General features: G+C 42.2%; 1 protein-coding gene across 1 annotated transcript; it reads left to right on the forward strand.

The window, feature by feature from the left end:
- Positions 1 to 1,664: 1,664 nt before the first annotated feature.
- On the forward strand, positions 1,665 to 13,842 carry LOC121394174 (protein kinase C theta type-like). Its single transcript, XM_041564361.1, has 10 exons — positions 1,665 to 1,972; positions 3,447 to 5,785; positions 7,378 to 7,484; positions 7,593 to 7,760; positions 8,810 to 8,901; positions 9,982 to 10,044; positions 11,613 to 11,751; positions 12,283 to 12,474; positions 12,580 to 12,708; positions 13,286 to 13,842. Exons 2-10 carry the CDS (start codon positions 5,143 to 5,145, stop codon positions 13,400 to 13,402), a joined length of 1,650 nt encoding a protein of 549 aa, XP_041420295.1. The 5' UTR covers positions 1,665 to 1,972; positions 3,447 to 5,142; the 3' UTR covers positions 13,403 to 13,842.
- Positions 13,843 to 24,021: the final 10,179 nt, after the last annotated feature.

The following is a 24,021-nucleotide window of genomic DNA, read 5'->3' on the forward strand; positions in this document are numbered from 1 at the left end:
TGAATACATAGGTTATGGGTTCTGTAAAAAGTAAATATAAAAGTAACTTGAAGAATAAATAATCGGTGGGAAAAAAAAGGGTTTAACACATATATGGCACTTAATCTGAATGAAAGGTGCAGTTATGTGTGTTTGCTTGTAGTTAGAGGCCTTTGCTACAAATTAGCACAATAAATAGGACTTTTTGTGAAAATACATACTGCCTCTTCTTTTAATAAAAAAATAAATATTTTTCTAATTTTCTTTCCATTTAAAGCACTTTTTACACAAGGTCGTTTTATTCAAGTATGCACAAGTATGCATTTTGTGATTTACCTGCACACAGATTTATGCATGCCTGTCAGTGCACATGTATAAAAGAGCAAATAGCAAATGGCTTTTCTCTGCCTGCTGATCATCAGCCCTGTGTGCCACTAGTCTAAAGTCAAGTAACATTACAAATATAGTGCTAACAGTCTTTGAAAAATTTGAAAATCTCCCATTTGTCTCCAGTACCAGACCGGTTAGATGCACACACGCAAATGAAGGGAATGGGGTAGGGATAAGGGGAGGGGGCCACAGGAAGGGGATGGGGTAGGGTTAAGGATTGGGGGTGATGGCAATGGAATGGGGGTAGGGTCAGACTGTGCCCCTGGCCATAATGGGCCCTGCTAACCCAGTCCTGTTCCCCGTGGCACTGCAGCTACTTCTCTGCCGCTCCCTCTCATCTGATCACAGCCATGAGGAAGAATGTAAAACGTATGTGAACAGTGCAGCGGAGGCTTAGGGGGCAAATGTCGGGGGAGGTTAACCCTTGATGTTGCAAGGGGGCCCTTGTGGTTGCAGCCCCTGGTGGGCCGCTCGTCACGGGAAGGGGGCATAGGGCACCTGGTTAGTAAATGTGGATCTGAAGTTGACAGGTCTGGCAGAAGGAACTGCTGTACTGCACATACACATCACAGAGATTTAGGTGCCCCACTACTCAGTATCCAGCAATGACTGAGGTGACCTTTTTCCCCCTGGAAAATTTTGCTTTTCATATAGAAACCGAAGGACCGCCCCCCTAGAGCTGCTGCTTTAGTCTTGGTTAGGTTTGCCACCTGCACGGTATTTTACCGCCCTGGTTGGCAAAAATTAAGCTTGAACCCGATGTTTTTAATAGGGAACATGCATAGAAAGGCTGGTATTTTTTTCAAGAAAAGGTGGCAACCCTAGGCATGGGCCTCAAGTGTACATATATGGTAATTCCGCCCTGCTGACATGTTATGCAGCACTTTAGAAAGTAAAATTGAGGTCGACCAGCTCACCAGCTCAATTCTATGTCAGGGGCCACCTGAGGCGGCTCTTGTGATGCCTCCCTCAGAATTGAAAACTGGAAATATTGCTCTTAAAAGTTACCAGGAGCAGCTTTTAGCTCCCCCCCCTGTAATTTGTTCGGCACTGCTGCCACGAGGCGAGTTGAGAAAAAACACAGCAGCTGAAGTTACATTAACTGATGTGCATAACAAATAAAATGTTTTTTCAGACTTTTCTCAGAGAGTCCTTCCCCCTGTTCTGCCTGTGACATGATCCAGCCCAGTTACAGGCAGGCAATGAACTGATTGGTGGGGAGGCGGGAGAAAGGCCTGAGGCATGCTGGGAGCCCCAGAGGCACCTGGGAAAAGAGGAGGACCCAGTGAGAGCCTTCCAGGGGCACCCCCTGTATAATTTTCCAGAAAGTGAGTGAGAGCCGCCCAGGATACAGAAAGGATCTGTGACAAGCTGTGGTGTGCTGGGCTTGGGTGAGAAGCCTAGGGCTCTAGCTATACAGGAAGAGCCCATCCTACTCTGTGCCCAGTTTCCTGTGAATCCCTCTGTCAGCTTTGTGAGTCCCCAGTGTGTGATGCACCAGAGGGAAGGTATTGGAAGGTACCAGTGTGTAGCCCTGTGTGAGGACATGAGCCTGATACATAGGAGCAACTGACTAGTCCAAAGGAGAGACACTCTGGAGCAGGTAGCACTACTGAGGGTTTATTAAGAGTTCTTGGGGAAAATATTAATTGTCAGGCACTGAACTGAGCAGATAAATTGTCCATCCAGAGTGGAGTCGGGGACTGTGTCACTTGCAGTGGTGCAACTACTCGCCGGTGGGCCCCAGTACATACCTCCCAACATTTTGGAAGTAAAAAGAGGGACAAATTTTTTTTTCCGCACGTAGCGCAGCAAATCTTTTGACCACACCCTTTCTGTGGCCACGCCCCCTAATTACCATGTTCGTTTTACAAAATTTGGCAGGTTATGAAAGTTTGAAAATATTTCTGCTTATCTAAACTGTTTTTTTGTGTCTCAAAATTGTTACAAAGTATCTTATTTGCACCTGTTAGCTGTTCTGGGCTCTCTGCTAAAAGCCAATTAAGTGAGAAACTTTGTTTCTTTTTCTGGCTGTTCAGTGCATAGAAAAGAGGGACTTTCCAGTACAAATAAGGGACTGGGGGTTGAGCTGTCCCTCCGAAAAAAGGGACAGTTGGGAGGTATGCCAGTACAGGATGGACACCCAGCCCCCCTGTCAGGCCCTCCTCCCTATGAATCACACAGGAGTGCTGCTGCCATGTGCGCTGTAACATCTCCCCCTGCCCAGTCTCCAGGGATAACCGTTATCGTGGCTCCGGTGGGCCCAAAAGGGGTGTGTGCACGCGTGCAATCACACCCCGCAACCCTGGTAGTTACGCCACTGGGAACTTGAAAAGCTGTGATAATGAGTTAGACCAGTGCTGTCCAACTTCTGTGGTACTGAGGGCTGGAATTTTTCTGACCTACGTGGTTGAGATCAAATAGTGGAAGCCACTGTTGACCCCTCCCCTTTTAAAAACCACAATCACTTTAAACAACACCACACCAAAAAACCCAGGTCTCATATGTTTGTCATATTATGACACACCCCTAAATCCATATGCATCCTCTTCCACCCCTGTGGTTCAAACACCTTTTGGGAATCCACACCAGGTTCACCTCCCACATACAGAGCAGGCAGTATTATAGAACATACAGAAAAGAGACTAACAGAATAGAGGTTGAGTGAGGAGAGGAATTATAATACTACTGAGAGTGGGCCCCTGATCTATGGTCTTTTGGTGGGCTCCTAGTCTAAGGTTTTTGGGTGGGCCCCTGGTGTCCCAGTCCAACACTGTACATGGTATTATAAGTGTGAACAATGCAGGGCAGCCTGAATCTGAGGTGTGAATCATGCAGGGGTCAGTTAATCTCAGTTCTGATAGATTTAAATCTTACACAAAGTAGCCAAACTTCAAAAAAGGGCCACACAAGGGGGGGGGGGGTGTCACAGGCAGCCAGTTGGACAGCACTGAGTTTAGACTGACTCCACATGTCATGCAGTGCAGGGATTATTATTGCATTTATAATTTCTGCTTGTTTCATCTTTATAGAAAGTTTATCTTTGTTGCTGCAAACTGTGTGTTTATTTTTCCTAGTGAGATTCCCCTGAGGTATAGTCCTTAGTGCACACTACGCTGTGAATCCCAGTTCCCAATATCTTTCAGAAGCAAAGATTTCCAGGATTGTCACAAGAACCATGTCAGAGGTAAAGTGAGTGTGATCCGATTCTACAGGAGTGTGTGAGTTACTCAGGGATATACTTACCTGTACCCAACCCCTACCCAAACTAGCCCCAAGATGTCAAAAATTAAAACCAACAAATCATCCATCTGTCCATCTGAGTGGTAACAACACTGAAAGGGGCAGGGTGTGGGCCAGGTGTGGACTGAGATTCAAAATAGGCTCTGTTATTTTCGGTCCCCAGCAGGGTCAGACTGGGGGGCCCAGGGCCTACAGGGGCTGCTGTCTTAGGCTCCCCCCAGAGCCCTGACCCTGCGTAAATCTTGCTCCAGACCCTGCCGCAGCCACCTTCAGCATGCCTGGCCTCCAAGGAGCTAATTTTCAGTGGACGCAATTATACTAGAATTCAGGGTGAAAATGTACCAGTGTTAGGTGGATCAATATTTTCCACTTTTCCACTTTCAGGGGACTACATTGTGTAAACAACCTGTTCTAATACTAAAGGGTTAGCATGTACCTGACAACATTTTCACTAGTCTAGTAAACTGCAGCCAACCAGATGTTTGCTTCTATGCCAGCTGCCTTAGGGTAAAGGCACACAGGGATGATATTGTGGGCGGGGCAGTGATGTTAGAGGGCGGAGACATGATGTTAGGGCGTGGAGCTGTGACATAAGGTGGACTGTTACGCATTTGGTGTTGATTGCCACATTTGTCCCTCTTTTGGCACAATTATGCCTGGATTATGTGGCAGCTTTAAACTGGACAGCTTTGAACAGACAGACAGCTCTGAACTGGACAGGACAGACATTGCATTGGGCACCCTGAACAAAAGGGCCCTGCAATTAACTGCTGTTTTTCCAATAATTTGTTTGTGCAAAAACCTATGTTATGATGTGCTCATAGGCTATTTTTACAGTAGTCTTACTGATGCCAATTATCCATTTTCTGTACTAATTATCCTGGCACATGTGGGGTTAATATCCATTTTATTTAGTGATTATACTGGCATGTCAATGGTTAATTTGTCTTTTGTCCAGTTTTTTAGTGATTATACTGGCACATGTGGGGGTTGATATGTCCTTTATCCATTTTATTTAGTGATTATTTCAGGGTGTGTAAAATAGGTGTGGTATGTAGGGGAATGGTAACAATATTACCCCTCTTTCTAAACTGGTGGGTGGTATGATACTGTATGTAATGTGTCCATCCTTCATCAGCCCATAAATAATCTGTGCACAGTGAGTAGCTTTCATACTGTGATACAGTTATGGGATCCGTTATCTGGAAACCCATTATCCAGAAAGCACCGAATTACTTAAAGGCTCTCTCCCATAGACTAATACCAAATTCGAAAGGTTTATATTGCCATAGTCTTTAGCTCTCAAGTGCATGCTTGTTGCCCCATGGGAAACCCAATGATGTCGCATGCCACTGCTGTGGTCACATGACTCAACTAACTTAACTGTTACTTGCTAGTTTGGACCAACTGCTGTTTGGACAGTGAGTAGGAGAGAGTAGGAGTTTTAGGCTAGCGAGAGCTAAATTAATACAAATTGTGATAACAAATAAAAAACAGTATAGGAGGTATAGTATAGGAGTACAGGACAACATGGATTTGAGTGAGAAAAGGAGTGAGAGTCCGGCTGGACAGGTAGGAAATGTAGTGCAAAGCTGCATTGGAGAGAAGACCAACAAGGATTGGATCAAGGATTCAGGAGAAACAAAAAAAGATGCAGAATATTCCAAAAAAAGTTGCAATAATGCACAGACAAGTCAAGATAGGAGAAGAAGTGTCGAGAAACAGACAGAAAACAAAAAGAAGACCATTAAAAGGAGAAGAAATGAAGACAGACATATTCAAAAAGACAGCCAGGCAGAGAAGACCAGTAAAGATGGGAGAATTGAAAGGAGAAAATCGGAAGAAGGACAGATAGTAAAGGAAAACCAGGCAGTGAAGACCAGCGAAGATGAGATGATTAAAAGAAGAGGATTCAAAGAAGGACAAGTAGAAAAGGAAAGACAAGCTGAGAAGAAGACCAGTAAGGATGCAAGGATTAAAAGGAGAAGAGTTGAAGAAGGACCGTTACAAATGGAAAGCAATGCATACAAGAAGACCAGTGAGCATGAGAGCTATAAAATTATACTGCTTCATAAACAGAATAAAAAAATCCCAGAAGAAAACAGTAAAGGAACAAATATCGAGCAAAAAGAAGAGAAGAATAAAAGATCAAGAGCAGAAGACCCCTTAGAAAGTAAGGAACATTTACTACTCTTTTTGTATATATTTAATAGAGGTATATAGGTACATCATCACTTAATTTGAAAATTCTTAGTTTAATTATGAGCAATTTTACTAAGCCCCTATCACATTCACACACATTATAGGTATAGGACATTTCCTGATAAGTGGGCTTTCCTTAATTTGGATCTCCATACCTTAAGTCAACTAAATAAATCATGTAAACATTAATTAAACCCAATAGGATTGTGTTGGCTTCAATATGGATTAATTATATCTTAATTGGGATCAAGTACAGGGTACTAGTTTTTTTTAAATTATTAGATTAAATGTCAATTTTAGATGGCCATCCAGTAATTCAGAACTGTCTGAATAACAGGTTTATGGAGAATGGATCCTTTACCTATATTATAAATTAGTATACATAAACATTTCTTCAATCCCTAGCTAGAATTGAATCTAGGTGCCCAGTACTAACCAGGCTGAACGGTCCCTCATTGATATTAACAGTATATGGACTATTGCAAATGACAAAAGTGCTTATAGTTGCAAGCTGAGCAATTTTACTTTTTCCTAATGCAACCTTTACGTGCCCTTCAACCAATCCCCTCACTTGCTAATAAACAGCACCATACCTGCTAATTTCCCTATACATGTATATCCTGTGCTGCCCAAATCCCACGGCTCCTTTATGCAACACTGACAAACTTAGGCAGATCCACTTACAGATAGAGAGACAAAGGCACATCTCCATCTTGGGCTTTGTTAACATATTTAGAGAGCGTTGGGGCAGAATAGAAAAAACATGGCGCTTTGCAGTACAACTTTTTTATGCATCTTGTCCCTCACATTTGTAAATGAGCCATTGGGTCATAAAATGAGGTTATGAATGGCCATACATATAAGTGGGTAGGGATCACCCTCTCAATTACATGTCATAAACAAGTACCTTACAAGAAACCATTTCTAAATTTTGAAATATAAATCTAAAATGAAAAGGCTGTTTTCATTTTTATATGTATATTTGTTAAGTGTTTAACATTTGCTACTATATACAGTCTTATAATGATAAGTTTATTCGTTTTTTGCAGAAAAATTGTGAAATTATTTCACCGACTATTTGACTTTTTTGCAACCTTATGGGTGACCTATATCCAAATGAATTGTCAATGGGCGTTTTTTCTCACTCTAAATTTATTAAAGTCAATGGGGGTCATTTACAAGTACTGTGTAATTTTGCACCTGGGCAGTAACCCATGGCAACCAATCAGATGATTGCTTTCACTGCTCAACCTGCAGCTGGCTGGAAAAAAAGCTAATCACTGATTGGTTGCTATGGGTTACTGCCCACATGCAAACTTGCCCAGTGTTTATAAATGAGCCCCAAATGGGTGTTTTTTTCTCAAACTAAATTCATTAAAGTCAGTGGGTGTTTTTCTCACTCCAGATGCATTGAAGTGAATGGGGATTTTTTTGTGGGAATTTTTTCTCATTTTTGTAAAATTTTGGAATTTTGCCATGAATCTTTGTGTGGCAAAAAGATTTGCTCATTGCCAATGTTTATCTGTGATGTGAGCTGTTAACAGAATTCTTTTCTCTAACAAGATGGAAGCATACAGAAGAGACCCTGTCTGGACATTGAAAGACCTGCTCCCCTGGATATTAACAACTACAAGTTCCACTCTATAGTTGGACGAGGAGGCTTTGGCTGGGTGAGTGAAGGATTTCCCAAATCATTAACCATGTTTGCTGCAAAATACATTGCTTTTGTTTCTACAAGAGACCCTGTGATATTCAATCTCTTCTCTTATTTTCATTAGGTGATGTTGGCTTCTTTTAAGCCAAATAAGCAACTCGTGGCAATGAAGATCTTGAAGAAGCAGTCTGTGAAGAACGACTGCCATGCCATCGCAAAAGAGGCCCGTCTACTGAAGATCAGCAGAGAATGTGCATTTTTATGTCAATCTTATGCAGTTTTTCAGTCAGAGGTAAAATACACTGGGCCTCATGCACAATAACGAGTTAAACATAGCACTTTGCATGTGTGCCTGAGATTTAGTTCTTAACACTCGCAGGACTTATTGTCAGGGGTACTTAATGGGGAACTCCGGTTTCCAAACTCCAAAAAAATTCGATAAAGAGGCCCACATAACACAGAAACCCCTAATATACACATCACAGTTACTTGTTACTTCAAAAAGTATGAATAAATGCAATTTTCTGTGCTGAAATCCAGCTGTTTAACAATTCTGTTCTTTCTGCATCATTTGAAATCTTGGCAGGGAAGGAGGGACTAAAACACTTCCCCACAGCTCATGCAGGAACTACATAACCCACAATGCATTGCACTGTGATGTTCTGTTCTTTATTGAAATCACGTGTGCAGGGAATTGTGGGGTTTGGAGGATGCAGGCTGAGGACAGATTGCTGCTGATACAAAGTAACAGTAGTCAGCCAGCTCAGAAAATAAGTCAGAGAGATCAGAAGGAGAGCAGGGGGCTGAGCTTAGGGAACTGTCCCAAACCTTTACAAATCATGAAAAGTCTGCATATTTTTTAATTGATGCATATTGCAAAGTTGCTTGAAATCGTGTTTGCTTTTCAAAAAGCTCAAGTTATGTTTTTGTTGAGTTCCCCTTTAAATAAAGTCACATGACTTTGACCCATTTCCTGAAATGCACCCTACACAACTCCTAATACTGCCCTATTTGCACTGTAAATAACATGCAGAGTAGCATAGAGGGGTTGACAGCTGCCATCTATGACTAGTTTCCCAGCATGGCATAGAGCAGGTGCCATTCAGTCATTGCTGCCAGATTGCTGGGAAATTGCATCAATTGGCAATAGATGGCAGCTACCAGATCAACAGCAGAACTCTGCATTTTATTAACAGATACTAGCAAATAGGGCAGTACTGGGAGTTGAGTGTGATGCAGTTCTGGTGGGGGGGTAGGAACATTGAAGCCCATTTTATCACCAGCTCTATTTTTTGGTATTCATATCTCATGTCTCACATTCATCTAAATTGCATTTACCAGCTGGAATCCTTCTTTGTCATGGAATATGCCAGTGGGAATTCTTTATGGGAAATGATTCTGCGTGAACGAAAGCTACCAACGTCAAGAATCAAGTGAGTTTGTTTTTTTCCCCTATCAAAGCATTGACATCAGACATCATTTTTACTGTATAGGCTGATAAAATACTGGATAGATGGCAACCCTAATTCCAGGGCAAGTGAAAGGGGAAAAGGTGCAGTGCTTATACCTTTTCATACTAGCTCTTTTGATCTTGCACCCAATGTGCAATGAGGCTGTGACCACAAAATACATATAGACAAATACAAGAGTCCTCTGCACTCAATCCATTATCATAAATATATTGATAATGGGTTGAGTGCAGAGGACCTCTTGTATTTGTCTATATGTATTTTGTGGTCACAGCCTCATTGCACTCCCGCCTAATGGTTTAAAAAAATTAGAGGTGAGCACAACTTTCCCTTGTTTCTTATAGTTATACACAGGCCCGGATTTGCGGCAAGGCCGCATAGGCCCGGGCCTAGGGTGGCAAAAAAATAGGGGCAGCATGCCGCCCAGCCGCCGTTCAACTACACCAGCTGCGCCGGCGTTTTTTCGCCGGCGCGCTGGGAAGGCGGGCGCTAGGACCGCACCACCGCCTGGTCGGACCGCGCGGCCTAGGGGTGCCCAGAAGTGAAATCCGGCGCTGGTTATACAGGAGCAGTGACCAGCTCCATGTTGTAGCTCCCACCCTTCCCAGCTATAGTCAGGTGATCCCACTGGTGTCTAATAAAAGGGCAGCCAAGTTTGGGAGTTTTACTTTGAAAGCAGCTAGTAAGTTGCAGGTAAAACTTAGTACCTTTGTAAAATGTATAATGAAGCAATAGAATTCTTAATGAATCAGATGAAAATTGAGCGTAGGACTGGCCAGATATGGGATGACTTTTACGTAGTTGGCCAGCTTAAATATATTGCAATATATGGACAAACAATCCCTGTTTTGTTTAAAGGGTAAGACATTTTTCAGTAGCACTATGCACAAAATGTCTATTTCTTAAATATATTGATAATGGGTTGAGTGCAGATATATATATATATATATATGTAATGAGCAGGGTTTATAAGTACATTACTTTTGAGAGAAATATAAGTAATGATGTGATACAGGAATGTTGATTATTTTCTTCTTTGAACAGGTTCTACACAGCAGAGATGGTGGTTGCCCTCCAGTTCCTGCATTCCAAGGGAATCATTCATCGGTCAGTAAAATCTCAGTATATTGTGTTATATCTTTAATGTGTTATTTAACATATAACTGTTATCATGATTCCAATTACTGGTGGAGATCCGACTTGTAAAGTTCTTTAATATGCCTTTTTTTTTTAAATGAGCTAAAATGCAGAAAGCCTGAAAATGCTTTTCACTGATCACATTTGCATAACTATAGTGGTGCAGACCCCCACAACTGCAGATTAGTATAGATGAACAGGTAGGGGAGGGGGACTGAAAAGCAAAGGGGACCATTGAATATCCCTGATGCAGTGGCCTAACTACAGGTTGCAGGGGAGCCCAGGGCAACAGAGGGTGTGGCATGGAGGGCTGCGGGTGACCTAGTAACACTTGATTTTGCCCACATCACAATTTCATGTAAGGGAGTCTTGTGAAAACTATTTTGGGGGGGTGGGCTTTTGAAGATACGCCACTGCTCTGATGACTATGTTTGTGCAAACACACTGCAAGTCATTCTCATGCAACAAATATGGGGATGGTCATGTGGACCCAGGGTCACACTCCTGACTGCCCACTACAAGAACTCATCTGTACAGTACATGATATAAGGCTAGACTTGCCACACAAGTGCTTATAAGGGCCAATGAACAGCCACCTTGACTCTGTGCTACAAAAAGTTAATTTGTTTATTCATTACACAGTTCCTAAAGAGACATAGGGGCAAATTCACTAAGCGCCGAAGCGCCGAACGCTAGCGTTACTTCGCTAGCGTTTGTCATTTTCGTTACTGCGCAAATTCACTAACGAACGCTGGCGTAGTTTCGCTAGTGTTACTTCGCACCCTTACGCCTGGCGAAGTTTCGCTAGCGACGTAACTACGCAAATTCACTAACGCGCGCAGTGTACTGAACGCTACCTGTTACGCTAGACTTCCTTCGCCACCTCAGACCTGGCGAAGCGCAATAGAGTAGATAGGGATTGTTTCAAAAAAAGTCAAAAATGTTTCTAAGTCCCAAAAAACGCTGCCGTGTTTTCTACATCATGGGTGATAGGCTGAAAAAGATCAAACATTTTTTTGGGGCTCCCCTCCTTCCCCCCTACATTTCCTGACTCATGGCAACTTACCTAGACAGTGGGCACATGTGTAGGGCAAAATAAAATTTTTATTCGATGATTTGAAGGTTTTCTAGGCATTTGTAGTGCTGATACATATTCCTCCATTGAAATTTGAATTTCGCGCCGTATGCAAATTAGCCTTCGCTAGCGTAACTTCGCTTTACTTAGCGAATCAACGCTAGCGCAACTTCGCAACCTTACGCTACCCCTGAGCGCAACTTCGGATTTTAGTGAATTTGCGAAGCGCTGGCGAAACTACGCCTGGCGAAGTGTGGCAAAGTGCGGCAAAGTTACGCCTGGCGCAACTACGAATCTTAGTAAATTTGCCCCATAGACGTCCAGTGTCCTTTCTGAAGTTGAAGGGAAGGGAATATGTGAAACCCACACAGTCCTTTATCTTATTAAATAACCCCCGTCCTCTTTCCTTGAACTCTCTCTGAATTTCTATGAAAGTAAATTGTTCCTAATATTTAACCTACAGTGATCTCAAGCCGGAAAACATATTGATTGATAAAGATGGCCATATAAAGATCTGCGACTTCGGCATTGCGGAAGAGAACATCATTGGCCAGAGGAAGACCTACGGCTTGGCAGGAACCCCTGGATACCGGGCACCAGAGGTAATATCATTTCTTGTAAAATATGTAATAGCACAAAGCTATGTCAGGCAATTTATATTCTTAGAATCATTTATGGAGAGTTTAGATGTTATAATAACAGAAGAGGGATTGACTTTGTTGTCTGAAAACCATTTAACACTTCAATATTAAAAGAAATAAATTTATTAAACAGCAGGCTAACAGTACTTCCCCGGGTAGGTAAGTTAAGTAAATATAATCACTTGCGGGTGCCTAACTTTTGGTACCCCCAACTGTAAATTTTCTTCCTTCTCCTTTAATGTTACGTGGTTTTAAGATAACTGAGTCAGTTCTTTTTCTGATGCAGTTTAGATGTTCCAATTTGCAAAAAGGCATCCCATGTTCTAGGCAAGAATCTCGTTGCTATGACATAAGCAGTGTGATTCCTATTGACAGTAGTTAGAAGCAGTTTATAGCAATTCCATGGAGAAAACTGCCAATGTAACCTTGTAATTAACTTTCAATGCTTGATTTTTGTTGTAGTGATTTGTTTTATTTATTTTCTCTTCAAAGATTCTATCATATGCGGACTACAATGCAGCTGTGGATTGGTGGTCTTTTGGGGTTACAATGTACGAAATGGCCACAGGAGTCTTGCCTTTTTCAGCATCAGGCAGCATTCAAAAACAGCGTTTGGTAATTATTATGAAACCACCAAATTACCCGTGTGATATGAGTGAGGAAATGCTGGACCTCCTGCCTAAGGTAAATTGGTATTCTGGCATGCTGCATCTTTACCTGCTCATAATGCAGACAGTTACCTATTATAATATCTGCAGTACTCAAATATATGATCATGTTTCCCTTTAGCTTTTGGAGATTAATGAGACTCAACGGATTGGACTGAATGGTAACATCAGGGAGCATGCATTCTACAGCACCATCAACTGGGAAGATCTGGAGAACCGAAGACTGGAGACCCCTTTTCAGCCAGGAATGGTAATAGAATGTGCTGGGCAATCAATGTGATACATTTAGTAAGACTCACCCTGCAGGTGCACTCAGGTCCGGACTGAAAATTAAAACAGGCCCTGGCATTTCAGGTACACAGAGGACCAAACAGCCCACAGCAGCCCACTAAATACTGACTTTCAATGGGACCTTATAGCAGCCCCTCTGGCTTCTGCCAGAACCCATAGATTGCCAGTCCGGGCCTGGCATGCACAACTACTACTTTTGTACAGTTTAATGAATTGGTAGGGCAGAGGTCTTCTGATTTGGGTTAAGGCTCTCTTTTTTGTTATAGCTGTATGAATTATATGAAAACATGATCATAACCATCATTCTGCTATTGTTCCAGTGATGGTCAGCTAAAACATCTATCATAAGCTTTTACCTCAAATAGTTGTTAAGTTAGGACTCCCTTAATAACCTAAGGTGCCCTTAGATAGACAACCCCATCATTTGCTGCTTCTGATATCTACCAGAGTGATAGGGGATACCAGAGTAATGATAAACCATGCCATGCCATGTGAAATATTGTATAAACGGTAAAGTGCTTTTCCCTTGTTCACAGCCACCTCTAGACGACTTCGAGGAATATTCGATAAAGTTCTCCCCTCAAAGATCCAATGAAAGAAACAAACTGAAAGATTTCTCTGAAGTGGATCCCAACTGGAATTGGCAGGAGTAAGGCATTACCTCTGTTCTAACATGGGACACCATCTTTAGTTGCTGCCTGTAACAACCTGAGGCCCTTAACATCGTACCATCTATGGCAAGCTTCACCCCTAAACAACCAATCCACCTGTATTGTCAAACCTAAACCATCTCCTGTGAATGTCACCTGGTTCTACCATCAACACCAGCACCAGACAGGATCTTTGACTGTAGCTTCTAAAGGATGGAAATAGAAAGGTACTGTGGTGAGTTTACATCTTGAATGAAGAGTACTTAATAAAACCAGTTTACCCCCACCCCCCCAAACTTCTGCCTCCCTCCTATTCCCTTACCTGTGATTAACCCTTATCCTAAGTGGCCAATGGCATTATTAGAAAGGAAGTAGACCCCATGGCTGCGGGGGGCCCGGTCTACTTCCTTTATATTGTCTCTCTCCTACTCCCTTATCCCTGATTTCCCTCATCCTGATCAGTAAACCACACCCCAAACCTCAGTCACTCTCATATTCCCTTACCTGTGATTAACCCCTTTTCTAAATGGGCCACACCAGTAGCATAACTATAAAGGAAGCAGACCCCCTGGCTGCGGGGGGCCCAGGTCTACTTCCTCTATACTGTTTCCTCCTACTTCCTTTCCTATGATTTCCCTCAATCCTAATCTTTACACAACACCTCAAACATCTGCCTTCCTCCTATTCCTTTACCTGTGATTAACCCCTTTACTAAGCAGTGGTGTAACTATAAAGGAAGCAGACACCCTGGCCGCGGGGGGCCCAGGTCTACTTCCTCTATACTGTCTCCCTTCTGCTCCCTTATCCACAATTTTCCTCCTTCCTAATCACTACTAAACTCCTGCCTTTTTTCTATTCCCTTACCAGTAATGACATAACTATAAAGAAAGCAGACCCTGTGGCCGCGGGGGGCCCATGTCTACTTTCTCTATACGGTCTCCTCCTACTCCCTTTCCAGCCCCATTCTCTATTCTCTCCCAGCACCTTTCCTTGCCTGTTCCCATTTTCTGTGTATGTGTGTTCTGTGTGAGTATGTGTGCATGAGTGCTGTATGTGTATGTCTGCTGTGTGTATGAGTGTGCTGTGTGTGTGTGTGTGTATGAGTGCTGTGTGTGTATAAGTGCTGTGTGTGTATGAGTGCTGTGTTTGTATGAGTGCTGTGTGTGTATGAGTGCTGTATGTGTCTATGAGTGCTGTGGAAGTATGTGTACTGTGTGTGTTCTATGTATATGTGATCTGTGTATGTGTGTTTGTTCTGTGTGTATGAGTGCTCTGTGAGTGTGTGTGTTGTATGTATTTGTGTGTGTGTGCTTGAGTGTAAGTCAGTTTAGTAATTTGAAATGCTCACCCATTCATTAAACAGGAGAACACTGAGATATATTTCTTCACTATTATCCACTAGCATTTCTAGGTGCTTCTAGGGCCATTTTACTTGCAGTCCATGGCCAGTTCAGCATTCAGTGTGTTTGTAGATCTTGTATTAACAGCACAGCTGCGACTGACTACACTGCAGGTGAAATTGACTTAGAAGCCCCTTCAAATGTCTAATGTGTGTGTATTTACATCCTTACTGTTCTCCTGTTCAACGAACCAGTCACCAGTATCAGGATATTTTTTATAACCTGGTATTTTAGCAAATGTACTGTATGCCAATACTGAACCAACCCATACGCCCTGTATGTAGCATTGTACTTACTGTACAAGGCTACTGTTATTAGTATAATTAGGCACCATTGATCCAGGGATTATACCGATTGCCATTTTGGAGTCAGGAAGGAATTTTTCCCCCTTCTGAAGCAAATTAGAGGCTGCTGCAGACAGGGTTTTTTGCCTTCCTCTGGATCAACTAAAATTTAGGTAGTATTTGTTTCAGCAAACGGTTGAATTTGGATCTTTTTTCAATCATAAGGCCAATGCCACACCAGACTGAAAAAGCTGATTTGCTCCTATTCACTCCACGGTATAAGTGCACTGACAGTCTTGGAACAGATTTTGACATGGAAATGCATAATTACCAGATTCCACACCAAAATCCACTCTGTGTGAGTCAGTGCACTTACACCATGGAGTGGATGGAGCAGATCTGCTTTTTCACAGGCTGGTATAACATTAATCTCACTGCTAAGTAACTATGTCAGTACAGATAAGACCATTAACATCACCATTAGAAAATAAATAAAACCAACTAAAATCCTAAGGGGTACTAAAATTAATCAAATAAAAGGGGGTTCAGTGCTGGCTTTTTTAAGCCGGCGATTGGCTACATATAAAACTAGGATTAGGGACTATTATAGCAAACTACAGCAATAATATTAGCTTCTATATACCAGTAGCTTACTCTGTGTTTTGCTTTAATGTGAATGAATGTTGTATGGTTTTGTGAGACGTGTGTATGAGTAAATAGGCCACATTGTAAAAATAAGCCCAAAATATCTAGGGCTGTATCTGGCATAAAATGCATGGTAGTTTAGAAAAAACAGGACAGGGCTTGATTGATGAAATGCTGCCTAGACACCACCTGCTTTGTACCCCCAAGTTTGAGTTAGTAATTTGATCAGCTAAATAGGGTCATCATTAGTCATCCACCAGTATTTATAATCTAAAATCCCTACTGGTTAGGGGAGTATTGCAGCAAATCATGTGTTTAGCCAAGCAGTGCAGGTAGAACTAGCTCTCAATGTGATTTGCCCCAACTCAGTGTATGTGTGAGTGAAAGTCTGTGCTGTGTCTGAATGTTTACCTAAAAAAATCCCAGTGAAGAGCTTTAGGGAACAAATAGGGAATGATTGCAGCAAATCATATGGTTAGCAAAGCAGTGGGATTTAATCCTCCTTAAGCCTATGATCACCATCTGATTTGCTCCAATAAAATAAAACTAGCTAGCTATGTGTGAATGAAATGTAATTCTATGTGTGTGTATGAATGTTTAGCTCCTTGTACCTCTCAGTCATTACTGAAGAGGAAAGGTCCCATGACGGTTTGTCACTCAGTGCTGGACCAGCTAGGGAACTATTGCAGTAAATGAGAGGGTGAGCCATTTGCTGCAATAGGTGTGTGAATGGACAGTAACAAGAGTTGAAGCCTTGACGTGGCGTTACTGCTCATATGGGTAACCATGTGCCAATTCAACCATTTGTGACACTGGAATTGTGGAATGTCTGAGTGACTTGTAAATGTATTTAGACTCTTGAACTAGTCTCTCATTTTCTAATCTACTAATCTTATGTGTAAGCTTTGTTTTTATTGAAAAGGAAATATACAGTTTGCATAGGTATTCATTTACCACATTCTGTAAAGTTGCAGCAATAACAGGTTTAAGCACTTGGATAAGCAAATACCAGCAGGGGGTTGAACTGCTGCCAGAGGTACTGGGCTTCCTACATAATGTGGGGTTCATTGGTTTGTGGTGGGTGAGGATGAGGGGGATGTATTTAAGGATCAAGGCATTTCCAGGTGGAGTGAAGCTCTACAATTCCTATTATTAAACTTAATTGTAGGGCAATTATTGAAGGATAAGGAACCTAAATTCTCTGAGGTGCGAAAATCTCTGGTACCCCTATTTCAATCACTAAGGTCTCTTCTTCTGTCTCCCTATTTCAATCTATAAGGTTTCCCCTGGACTGGTGACCCTTTTCAGAAAGAAATTGTAGTGGCACATGTTACTTTCTGTAGCAGCTACAAGCCACAACTTTCCTTTACTTTCCCACATTTAGACTTGTGTCTTCACAGTAGAGTAAAATCAGTCTTTCCTGATAAAAAGCAGCCCCATAGCAAGGGCAATTTCCATCATGGTTGCAGTCTGCTTACAGGGAGTTGAACTAAACAGAGTATTTCTGATTGGTCTGTCATTGATAACATGAGCCATGGATAAAACGTTACCCGTTCTTTGCCACTGGAAGATTTGGGACATTTTAACACCTCTTTCCTCTGCAAGAACACGTGTGAGATGGACCTTATTGAAAAGATCAAATACAACAGTCTGCTTTTCTTGTCATACTTTCATTACTAGATTCATATTAGGGGTGGATGGATCACTACAGTAGTTAAAGGGGTTGTTCACCTTTAACTTTTAGTACTATGTAAAGAGGGATGTTCTGAGACAATTTGCAATAGGTTTTGAGTTTGAGTTATTTAGCGTTTTATTTGGCATATCTCCCGTTTGCAATTTTAGCAATCTGGTTGCTAGGGTGCAAATCATCCTAGTAACCATGCATTGATTTCAATAAGAGAATAAGAGAGACCTGAATAGAAAGATGAGTAATAAAAAAGTACAAATAACAACTAGAAAGGGAAGTTTGAGAACAAACTTCATGTTGGTTTGAAAAACATGGTCACTGAATGAAATCTGATTGGCTGTTGGGGGCTTCACCCAATTTTTTTCACACCTAAAACTGCTGGGCCCTAGTGACCAACCATGAAGAGTGTAGGGACGCTGGCGTTTATACTGTGAGAATGGCAGCAGGTTAAATTTCCCCATAAAAAGTCAATAGGTAAAATCTGATTGAGTGTTGGTGGCTCCTCCCACTTTTGGATAACCAACAAATATCATCTTTTCATTCTGGATGACCCCATGACTATGCGATTCACGTTTGGTGAGTGTAGCCTCAAAGCTGTAAGACTGGCAGCAATAGAAAACCCCCATTGCAAGTGAACAAGTTGGTTGTTGTTGGCTCCTCCCATTTTTGGGCATCCAACAAATGTCGATGTTTCATTTGGTGTGACCCCATGATTATGGTAGTTAAGTTTGGTGAGGGTGGCTTCTAAGCTGTAAGAGTGACAGCAGTTTGAAAATCTTCCCTGTGAAAGTCAATGGACAAATTGGGGTGTTTGGAGTGTCGCCCCAAAAATAAAGAGGACTGGATCACTTAGGAAAGCACAAGCAACCTGCTCCACTGAATGACAAAGAAGTGCGGAGAGTTTGGGAGTTGTACCCCTAAACCTGTAGGAGGAGAAGTGTTTAGAACAGGGGTGTCCAAACTTTTAACGAGGGCCAGATTTGATGAGGTGAAAATGTGTGGGGGCCGACCAGTTTAGCCTGACATTCTTTGACTCGAACCATTAAGTTTATTTTCATGAAGCTGCTGGATCCAGGCAAAATTAAATGTGAAGCTACTATGATATGTTAGTGCCCTACTGCACTGATCTCCTTCTTTCCCCATAGCCAGCAGGCCCGGACTGGCAATCTATGGGTTCTGCAAATACCAGAGGGGCTGCTATATGGTTCCATAGAAAGTTACCAAATAGTGGGCTGGTAGGGGGCTATTTGGGCTGGTAGGGGGATGTTTGGGCCTCTGTGTACTTGGAATGGCAGGGCCTATTTTGACTCCCAGTCCAGGCCTGATAGCCAGCCCCCACCCACTCTCTGTAATCTTGTAATTTTTTATTCAACTGTTCATTCTCTCTCCGTTACACACTCACCTTCTGTAACTCCCCCTCCCTCTCAGAAACCAGGCATGAAAAAAAAGCTACACTACTAAAAAACCCTTTCTATCCCCTGACTCAACCCCCCCCCCTCGATAGTTTTACAACTCTAGTCTCCGTTACACACAAGCTCCTCTCCTTCTGGAGCAGCCAGCTGCCAGCACCCCCCTCCCTCTCAGAAACTAAAGGTGGACTCCTTAACTGTGACTTACTTCCCTGCTGCCGCACATTCATTTCTATGTGATCAGAGACACTTGTTAGATAAGCAGGATCAAGCTGCAGCAGCACATTTTCAACACTTCTCACGTGTCTCAGTGATAACATAGAAATGAATGTGCGGCAGCAGGGAAGTAAGTCACAGTCAAGGACTCCACCTTTAGTTTCTGAGAGGGAGGGGGAGAGACAGAAGTTTAGTGTGTAACGGAGAGAGAACGGAGAGCTTTAAAAACTCACGGAGGCTGGCTGCTGCAGTGGGAATGGGGAGGAGGTCGAATCCCAGTCGGCAGCAAGTATTCTCAAGTGCAGCAGGTGCGCGTGTGACCTGCTGCGACGTTCTGCTCCTCTTCCGGCTCCCTCTCTGGCACTGCAGCAGACTTCCTCTTCACCGCTGGCCACTTCCACTGCACCGACTGGGGAGGGGGGTGGTGTGAAATGCTGCGGCCTGCGGGCCAATTAAAAATGAGTCGCGGGCCGCAGTTGGCCCGCGGGCCGTAGTTTGGACACCCCTGGTTTAGAATATGGGCGGAGCTAATAATAAGAATTAGATGAAGAAGTAGAAGAATAAGCTGAAGTCAAAGTACAGTATATTAATATGTAGCCTTACAGAGCATTTGTTTTTAGATGGGGTCAGTGACCCTCGTTTGAAGAAGAAGGCAAATAATTAAAAAAAAACGATAAAAAAATAAAAATAATGAAGACCAATTGAAAAGTTGCTTAGAATTACCCATTCTATAACATACTAAAAGTTAACGTAAAGGTGAACAACCCCATTAAATAACTCTTGCTGAGATATGTTATTGCTATTTCATTCCAATGTATTAAATCCCCAGCTCTTTATATCATACACCAATACTCTCATCTCTGACCTGAAAACTCTTTCAATCCAAAAAAACCCTGTGGATTTTAAAAATCTGGTTGTATCAAAATATTTCTACAATGCTAAAAGACCATCTCATATCTGGACAGTATAGATAAGCTGTGTGGATGTAAAAAGACTTAGTTTTCAATAATGTTAAAAAAAAGTTGGGCCCTAAACCCTTAATAGGTTGTGCAGGCAACGAGGAGAGTGGGGGACACACACTCAGATTCGGAGAGATTAATCACCCAGCGACAAATCTCCTCTTCTTTGGGCGACTAATTTTGCCGGCGGGATGGCATTCAGAGCAATTCGTTTTTCGAAGTCGCCCGCAGTTTCCTCGTGAGGCAACTTCGGGGCTAATTTATGAGATATTTTAGACCCTAGCAGCCAGATTGCTGACATTGCAAACTGCAGAGCTGCTGAATAAAAAGCTAAATAACTCAAAAACCACAAATAATAATAAATGAAAATCAACTGCAAATTGTCTCAGGATATCCCTCTCTACATCATACTAAAGGGATTTTAAAGGGGAACAACCCCTATAAGTTAGAACTACCACAAATTTGCTTGGGGCTTCTGGGGCCCAACAAGTGGATCTTTGCCCTGGGCCTTAAAGTAACCCTGGGTGTCACCATCCATGCTTGGGGAGGTGGTCTGGGCAAAACGATATGCATACCTCCCAACATTTCAAAAACAGAAAAAGGGACAAAAAGATTTGCCCATGCCCGTATTTGCAGGTTGAGCTGTCAAAATCAGGACTGTCCCGCGAAAAACGGGGCAATTGGGAGGTATTGGATATGTTTATTTTGAAAGCCTTTTAATACTCTTTCATACCTCCCAACTTTCCCGTTTTTAGAGGGACAGTCCCTCTTTTGACAGCTCAACCCGCAGTCCCTCATTTGTACGTTTTTCTCTGCACTGAACAGCCAGAAAAAGAAACAGTGTCTAACTTAATTGGCTTTTGGCAGAGAGCCCAGAACAGCCACCAGCTGCACTTGGAAACTTTTGTAACAATTACAGATAAGCAAATAAGTAATTGTAACAATATAAGATAACAGGTCTCTTGGGAAAAGTTAGACTCACAGCTTAAAGGTCAATTCACCTTCATTAGCAAAACTTTAATAACTGGGGGAAAAAACACAGAAATGTGTTAAAACTTTCATAACCTTCCAAATTTTGTAAAATGAATATTGTAATTAGGGGGTGTGGCCACAAAAATGGGCGTGGTCCAAAAATGTTTGCCACGCTACTCGCGCAAACTTTTGTGTCCCTCTTTTTGATTCCAAAATGCTGGGAGGTATGCTCTTTGGGTCTCCCTTCTTTTAGCCCTGGACTTGGTGCATGTGCAATTGTGCACTACTGTAAGGATCCCATTATGGGGAATCTTCTCTCACTGTTTTACCCCTTAAAGACAATAACTATGACCTTTAATATAATCTTACCAAAACTGCCGAAACAAAAACAAACTTACACCCCCCCAAACAGATAAGAGAATACTCCTTCTAAATTCATTATTGTGTGATTAGCTTAAGGCAGGAAGAATCTATATATATGAGATACGTTATCCAGAACCCCATTATACAGAAAGCTCCGAATTATGGAAAGGCCGTCTCCCATAGACTCCATTTTACCCAAATAATCCAATTTTGAAGAATTTCCTTTTTCTCTGTTATTATAAAACAGTACCTTCAAGTTTAAATATCATTTTAGTAGACATAGGGGCAGATTTACTAAGGGTCGAAGTGAATTTGAGGGAAATTTCAAAGTAATTGTTTGGATACTTCTACCATCGAATAGGATACTATGACTTCGAATTTACTTCGACTTTGATTCGAAGTAAAAATCGTTTGAATATTCGACCATTCGATAATCAAAGTACTGTCTCTTTAAAAAAACGTAGACTTCAATACTTTGCCAAATTAAACCTGCCGAAGTGCTATGTTAGCCTATGGGGACCTTCTACAACCATTTTCTAAGTCTTTAGAGGTCGAAGGGAAATCCTTCTATCGATCGCTAAAATCGTTCGAATCATTCGATTTGAATGATTTCATCGTTCAATTGAACGATTTCATCGTTCAATTGAACGATTTTTATTCGACCGCAGTATTGCCAAATTTGTTGAAAAACTTCTGATTTCGACATTAGAAGTTTTTTTTAATTCGATGGTCGAATTTCGAAGTTTTTTGTACTTCGGAATTCGACCCCGTAAAGTATGAAGATCCAAATTACAGATAGATTCCTTATCTGTAAAACCCCAGGTCCCGAGCATTCTGGATACCAGTTCCCATAGCTGTAGTATAATTCTTATGTGTTCAACTACTAATTTCTATAATCAATTTTGTCTAAACAAGAATATCTTGTCGTTTGTCTATTTGTATTTTATCAGCAGTGAGTTGTGTCAACCACAAGAGGGAGACATTTAACTTCCTGCACAAACCCAATATACATCCAGCTATAGAGGCAAGATCTGTTTTTAAGCTGCTCAATTTATTAAAGTGTGTGAGTCTATTTAAACAGAAAAAAGTATATAAATCAACCATGAGCTAAAATAATGATTAAGACAATAGTGAAGGCAGACTGGAAATAACAAAATGCTAAAACGCTTTACATCCCAGTGACCCAATTACTAAACTTTGAGTTGGCAGGTATTGTGCAGAATGTATGTCAGTTCAGTAAATCTTGTTTAAATGCCCACATAAACCATGGGTAATTAACAGTCTGTAAACATTAGCTGACAATATGCTTGGCCAAATGTGCGTCTTTATGATTTGTTCATCAGGGCCGCCATTAGAAATCATGGGGCCCCGTACACCAAAATTTTCGGGGCCCCCTGGGCCCTGCCCACCCCGGCCCCCAAGCCCCACCCCAGATCCCGCCCACTCTACATCACAGTTAAAAGACCACACAGACATCCGCGCTAAAAAAGGTAACCCCCCCACAAACAAGTTACAAAAAGCTATTGGTGACCAGGGCCCCCCTATAAGTAAAAAAAAAAACATTGGCGCCAGGGCCTTCCTTACAAGTTAAGAAAACAACTGGGGCCCCAAAGAATATTTTTAAAAAAAACATTGGTGGCAGGGGCCTATAGAGTATTAAAATAATATATTGGTGGCCAGTGGATTAAAAAGAAAAGACTTTAACTGGCACACAGGATTTTTAGCTGCAGGGCAAGCCCTTGCAATTTTTTAATGCAGTGCTATGGAATTTTGAGGTAGCTGAAGCCTCTATCGTGCACCAGGTGACAAGTACAGGAAGGGTGGTGTTGGTGTGCGGTTAACCGAAATTTCTTGGATTAAAAAAACACACATTGGTGTTCAGAGGAATTTAACTCATGGCTTCAGGACTTCAACTTCGCCTCCTTTTGTAATTTTGGGTCTTTTCGCCACTTTGGGACTTCAAGTTTGGCTGTTTTCGTGACTTTGGGCCTTTTCGCCGCTTTGGGACTTCGGCTCCGAAATTTTCATGGCTTCAGGTCTTTTCGCCGCTTCAGGACTTCTGCTTTGGCTGTTTTCGTGACTTCGGGTCTTTTCGCTGCTTCTGGACTTCAATTTTGGCTGTTTTCGTGACTTTGGGTCTCTTTTACTGTTTCGGGACTTCGGCTCCGACTATTTTCATGGCTTCAGGTCTTTTCGCCACTTCAGGACTTCTGTTTCGGCTGTTTTCGTGACTTCGGGTCTTTTCGCTGCTTCGGGACTTCAATTTCGGCTGTTTTTGTGACTTTGGGTCTCTTTTACTGTTTCGGGACTTTGGCTCCGACTATTTTCATGGCTTCAGGTCTTTTCGCCACTTCAGGACTTCAGTTTCGGCTGTTTTCGTGACTTCGGGTCTTTTCGCTGCTTCGGGACTTCAATTTCGGCTGTTTTCGTGACTTCGGGTCTTTTCACCGCTTCGGGACTTCGGGTTCTACTATTTTCATGGCTTCGGGCTTTTCGCCGCTCCGGGACTTCGGCTGTTCGACTTTTCACCACTTCCACATTTGAGACTTCGGCTTTTATGCACTTCAGCATTTCGGGACTTTGGCTTTTCGCCACTTGCGCATTCAGGACATTGGCTTTTCTGCACTTCAGCATTCGGGACTTCGGCTTTTCGCCACGTCCGCATTCGAGACTTCAGAAGGAGGCAG

This window comes from Xenopus laevis, chromosome 5S (genome assembly GCF_017654675.1).
Source record: "Xenopus laevis strain J_2021 chromosome 5S, Xenopus_laevis_v10.1, whole genome shotgun sequence".
NCBI classification, from domain to species: Eukaryota; Metazoa; Chordata; class Amphibia; order Anura; family Pipidae; genus Xenopus; species Xenopus laevis.

What these genes read in the sequence shown, in the direction of transcription:
- LOC121394174 (XM_041564361.1), top strand. Translation starts at nt 5,143, where the DNA reads ATGGATTTGAGTGAGAAAAGGAGTGAGAGTCCGGCTGGACAGGTAGGA. An exon ending in AGCAGAAGACCCCTTAGAAA is followed by an intron (nt 5,786 to 7,377) that starts GTAAGGAACATT and finishes TTCTCTAACAAG; the next exon opens with ATGGAAGCATACAGAAGAGA. An exon ending in CTACCAACGTCAAGAATCAA is followed by an intron (nt 8,902 to 9,981) that starts GTGAGTTTGTTT and finishes TTCTTTGAACAG; the next exon opens with GTTCTACACAGCAGAGATGG.